Source organism: Gossypium hirsutum, chromosome D06, assembly GCF_007990345.1.
Source record: "Gossypium hirsutum isolate 1008001.06 chromosome D06, Gossypium_hirsutum_v2.1, whole genome shotgun sequence".
NCBI lineage: Eukaryota > Viridiplantae > Streptophyta > Magnoliopsida > Malvales > Malvaceae > Gossypium > Gossypium hirsutum.
This window is the reverse complement of record NC_053442.1, coordinates 48,317,891-48,323,890: the sequence shown is the minus strand read 5'-3', so window position 1 is coordinate 48,323,890 and position 6,000 is coordinate 48,317,891. Positions and strand designations below refer to the sequence as shown.

The 6,000-nt window shown below is 41.7% G+C and overlaps 1 protein-coding gene across 1 annotated transcript; it reads right to left on the bottom strand.

Moving 5' to 3' along the window:
- Positions 1 to 1,084: 1,084 nt before the first annotated feature.
- LOC107900111 (uncharacterized) lies at positions 1,085 to 4,140 on the bottom strand. Its single transcript, XM_016825817.1, has 3 exons — positions 3,490 to 4,140; positions 1,914 to 3,424; positions 1,085 to 1,745 (listed from the first exon to the last, which is right to left on the bottom strand). The coding sequence occupies exons 1-3, from the start codon at positions 4,138 to 4,140 to the stop codon at positions 1,085 to 1,087; spliced, it is 2,823 nt and encodes a 940-aa protein (XP_016681306.1).
- Positions 4,141 to 6,000: the final 1,860 nt, after the last annotated feature.

Below are 6,000 nucleotides of genomic sequence, written 5' to 3'. Positions count from 1 at the left end.
CAACATTTTGGGTCTCATCCTTCTAAATTTCTGCTGAACGGGCTTGTATTCTGGTTTCAGTGGGAGCTTATGGACCACAATATTTGTGTTCAACCCTGGCATATCCTGATAAGACCAGGCAAACACATCCTTATACTCATGGAGCAAGGCGATCAAATCCAGCCTGGTGTTTTCTGAAATGGAAGTCCCAATCTTCACTTCTTGTTTCTTTTATTCATTCCCCAAGTTCACTACCTCAACAGATTCTTGATGGGATAAGATCTGTTTCTCTTCTTGTTCTACCATTCTCAGTAAGTCAGGAGATGAGACACAATCTTCAACATTTTCGTCAGCTTCGAATTCTCCTAAACAAATAGCCTTCCCAAAATTGATTTCAGGATTCATAACGGGATTATTCATGTCATTGATATCTGAGCACCTGAAAGGTGAATGGAAAAAGCTATAGAAGAGCATTGAGGTATTGGAATCAACACACAATGATTTGAGATGATATGAGACATATGCCGGAAAAGGATATGAATAGAAGGAGTAGTCGTAAAGTTAATGTAAATGAAAAGAACATGACAATATAAAACAAAATGCATCTTCATTAATGTTCATTGAAATGATAAAGAGCAAACATAAGCTCTTACAAAAGGAACCCTACTGTTTAAAGACACACAAAATGAAAGGTTAACATTGGGCATTACTCTGAAGGGGACTTAAAAACTACAAGGAGGTCCACAGCAGTCCAGTTGTTCCAAGCAAATCCGGGAGGACAAGGGTGTATCATTGAAGCATTCTTAATTTCATCATTCTCATTGTCAATAGCATTTAGGCTGATATTCTGAAGATCCTTTTCAATCAATAATGTGACTTGTGGATTGTCCTGCCCTGGGTACATCACTCTTGCTGATGTAAATGTTATTGACAAAGGAGGATACGCCAATGGCTCCCATTCTAATTCCCGGCCTGAAGCTCTCGGGATTCTTCTTTCTCGATCTTTTTGCAATTGTTTTCTTCTTTGATGTCTTGAACCCCAAACCGTATCGACCCTTGTAGTGCATTGGTTTCAAAGCTCTAGCCATCCCTTGTTGATATTTTCTCAAACCTTTCCTCCTCGAGCTCCGTTTCCCACAGTCAGCTTAATTCCCATCTTGGTATTCCTCGAGAGTTTGGGAATGGGGATTTTATTCCCTTCAGTAACAAATGCAGCATTAATAAATTCCAAGGAGCGAAAAGAACATTCTATAGCATCTTCGCTTATTTCGATGTAGGGTACATCAGCAGAGATAGATGCGACGATGTCTTCCTCACCAGCGACAGTAATTAAGCGGCTATCCATAATGAACTTTACTTTCTGATGGAGAGATGAAGGAACTGCCCCAACAGAATGGATCCAAGGTCTTCCTAAAAGGAAATTGTATGAAGGCGTGATGTCCATGACCTGGAACTCGATATCATATGCACATGGCCCCAATTTTAGAGGAATTTTGATCTTTCCCATGACCTCTCGTTGTGTCCCATCAAATGCCCTTACTACAGAATGACAATGCCTCAGGTAGGCAATATCAACTAGCATCCTAGAAAGCGTGGCCAAAGGCATAACATTGAGTGTAGATCCATTGTCGATGAGCACATTTGGTAATATGTAGCCCTTGCAATTGGTTGTGATGTGCAATGCTTTTACGGAGCCCCTACCATTTGGTGGTATTTCGTCATCACTAAAAGAGATGAAATTATCTGCATTCAGATTATTTGCCCACCTATCAAGCTTTTCCACAGATACATTATTTGCCACATAAGCTTGATTTAACACTTTTAGCAAGGCGTTTCGATGTGGCTCCGAGTTCAACAATAGAGATAGTACTGAGATTCGGGCCGGCTGTTTGTTTAATTATTCTACAACGTTATATTCACTGTGCTTAATAAACTTTAAGAACTCATGTGCTTCATCCTCATTCACAGCCTTTTTAACTTCTTGCTCAAGCTGTGTTTCAACATCATTCTCAACCTCATACATTGGTGCTTTTCCTTTTTGGCTCGGGCCAGCAACTTTCTTCTTTGGTTCAACCGTCTCGGGAGAATAACACCTTTCACTGCGAGTAAAATGTCCTACTCCGCTGACATCTTCATTCATAACTTTTGACTTTTCACCTTCAGGCACAACGATATTGACATCATACTTCCACGGTACTGCATTGTTGTCCTTGTAAGAGAAATGAGTAGGTACTTCGATTATCAAACTTGGTTTAACTTCTCGACTAACTTCTTCCTTCTTTGCCTCGTAATAAATAACCAAAGGTCTATCGACGCTATAAGGGGAAGCCATCGATTGATTATTAGAGACACATATTTCTCCTTCCTCGGCCCCTTCCACCCTATCAAAGACTTTGACCTCCTTGTTATCCATCATATCTTGAAGTAATTTTCTAAATTCCTTGCAAGATTGGATGTCATGCCCTTCGATGCCATGAAAATCACAGAAACTCTGGTCTTTTTTACTTTCTTCTTTGAGAATCCTACTAGGCGGGCAGAGCAAGCCATTTTCAATCATCATCTCCCACACCTTCCGCAAAGGTGTCATTACTTCGGCAACATAACCTTTAGCTTGCCAATTGTCTTCATTTGTCACCGCATTTACATTCCTGCCAGTATGGTTAGGAAGAGGATTTCCCGTCACATTGCTAACACCATCGAATCGCAGAATACCAGCATCAATGAGACCTTGAACCCTCCTTTTAAAGGCAAGGCCGTTTTCTGTAGAATGTCCCTGATTCCCAGCGTGATATACACAGCTCGCGTTAGGATCATACCACTTTGGGTACGGGGGTTTCAGGGGTGCCATATAATGTGGGGATATTAATTGTTTTTCCAATAGCTTCGGGTATAATTCTCCATATGATATAGGAATTGGAGTAAACTGAGGTCTTTCAGGATTGGGTCTTGTTGGTCTTTGTTCATTTTTGGGTTGGCTTTGTGTAGGCATGGTGTTTGGTGGGAACACGGTGAATGGTCTTTGGTTATTCATAGCATAAACGGGGTAAGACAGAGGTACTTGATAGTAAGGACCTTGAGGAGGAAAGTAGAAGTTTGAAGGTGGGCGATAATGAGGTCGTGATTGGGCGGGATACGAATTGGGGGCACAGTGGCTCTCGATTCCAACCATATCGGCCTCTGCCTCTTTTTTCTTTACGGGTACTGCCCTCTTCGAACCCTCGGGGCCTTCCATTCTCCTGCTTTTGACGGCATTTTCAATAAGCTCCCCAGATATTACAATATCTGCAAAGTCCTTTGTGGCACTCCCCACCAATTTATCGTAAAACGGTGCTTTCAGGGTGTTAATAAAGAGGACCGTTATCTCCGTCTTAGTTAACAGAGGTTCTACCTGAGCCGAGATATCCCTCCATCTTTGTGCATACTGCCTAAAAGTCTCTGTATGCTTCTTTTCCATCATTTGTAAAGTTAATCGATCAGGCACCATATCTGATACATGCCTATATTGCTCACAGAATGCTGATGCCAAATTCTTCCATGATCGGATTCTCTCTCTACTGAGCGATTATACCATCGAAGAGCCGAGCCAACCAAACTATCCTGAAAGCAGTGTACCAGCAATTTATCATCGTTCACATAGCCAGTCATCTTTCGACAAAACATGATAAGATGCGCCTTTGGACATCTTGTTCCATCATACTTCTCAAAATCTGGTGCCTTGAATTTTGGGGGTAAAACTAGATCAGGTACCAAACTGAGCTCTTTCGCACTCAAAGCAGAGAAAACTTCAGCACCTTCTACTGCCTTGATCATTTCTTCCAAAATTCTATACTTATCATGAGCATTATTGTCATCAATTCTCAGCCTTGCTACTTCTACAGGATCATCTAAGTCTGGAACAATTGGATCTGAGGGATTAGCGCTAGGGTTCGATACAAACATTCCTTGCCCTAGATGAGCAGATGGAACAGGAGGTTGTTCCAGGACTGTAGGTTCCCTTTGGGGGTATCCTCTTTGCATTGCGTGGATATGAGGTGGAGTGAATCTTAGGGGATAAAGTGGATCTTGAGTAGCTCTTGACTGAGGCGGTTCTGCGATATCAGGGCTCTGCATAGGTCCTTTTTCTTTGACCAAGGCCGTCATCATTTCCATCATTTTGGCCATTTGATCCCTTTGCTCGAGCGATTCCTCTCGAGATCTCACTATCAAATCTCTCGCCTCTTACTGCAACTTGGCCAGTTGCTCCTGCAACTCTCTTTGGGTTCTTTCCATTCTTTCCATTCTTTCATTGAGTTCAGTGTCCATAGCTCTAGCTCTTAGGCACGTCCTATAAGAGTGACGTGATTCCAGACTCGTAGTGTAACAACTGTGAATTAGACGATTTTAACCTTAGCGAGCGATTAGGATGATATGTACATGCAATGAATGAATGAATGCCTAATGAATAATGAATGTTAATTATACAAAAAAAATGCAAAAAAGGTGTTGATTTCAAGATAGCCCCATATTTGGGCGTTTCATTAATTAAAATAGTCTATTACAAAAAGTTTTGCCATCCTTGTTCAGCAGTTACACAAATTTCCTAGCCACATCGCCTTGTTTATTTATTCGTTCTAGGAACTCCGATATGCTTGACCTTTAGTTTGGAGGGTATTGGAAACTGAGAACTTTAGCTTCATCAGATAATTACACTATTTGCGCAGTCGCCTTGCGAATCTCATTGATCAAACTGCTGAGATGCATGTCCTTTTCTTGGAGGGCTCTCTCGTAGGCATGAATGTCTCTGTCATGCTGACCATTCTTCTCTTCCAGAGCTCTTAAGAGGTCATCCAAATGTTGCTGATGAGCTTGCAGTGTACTTTCTAGGCTTCGAATTTTTCCTTTTAGCTCTTGATGCTCAGACTGACTAGCTGTTAGTTCTGCACACACAGTTTCGTATTCAACATTCTTCTTCCTTAACTCCATCATAGCACGTGCGACTCTTTCCTCTTCTTTTTTTGCTTTTGCTTTCCAGAATTCCATCCCACCTTTGATGTTGCTTAGTTCTTCCTTCCATTCTGCCGATGATTTGCCCAATCCACTATTTCTTATAGTGCCTCTTAATTTCTTGTTTTCCAAATGAAGGTCCCTTAAATCTTTTCTCGTGACTTCAACTTCTTTTTAAACCTTTTCGGTTCTGAATTTTTCAATTTGAAAATCAATCTTCAGCTGGTAGTTTTCCTCCTAGAGAGAACTAATATCTCGTAACAGTTTAGCTTTTTCACGTTCGAATTCAAGTCTTGCCAATTCCAGTTCAGACGGTATTTCCTCTGAGAACAGATTTTGGTGAGCGACGTCGATCGACGGGGTTAGTTAACTCTTCACTCGTCATTGCCTCCATATGTCATAATCTACAGTGATAGTATCAGCATAGAGATCCAGTTCTATTAGGTAGATTTTCCTCCAAGAATTCGCAGTATCTCACACCCTTTTCATGTAACCCTCACCCATAAAGGCAAACTCTGATTGTGCCAATCCATCAGTAACTGGTACAAACTGTCGCGAAGCGAACTGTCTCTAAACGATCAATGGAGCATATCCAACTCCTCCCCATAATCCTAGCAAAGGCACCCAGTCTTGGTTCTCACACTTGTATAACAAGACAGAGGGACGAATCCAAGGTGCTCTCCAAGTTATATCTTCAGTACGGAGGTTCTGAAAAATCGAGACCCAGTGTTGTTCAGTGACATCCTTCGGCCAATCCTTTTCAAGGTATGCTTCTAACAGAGCGAATGTTTCTGAGAACATATGGAAAGGTGTGCGCTCCACTTTCCAAAAGTGGCTAAAAATCCAAACATTAAGTAACTGAGCGCATCCGATAAAACGCCCTTCCCCTTTCTTCCTACAAGCATTTAGGGATCTAAAAGTCTCGGCCAATATGGTTGGGACGGGATTGATTCCTTGCCTTAACTTTTCAAAGAAATCCACTACCGCGACTTCAATGTGCCCAAGAATCTTCGGGAAGACGACTAGTCCGTAAACGGC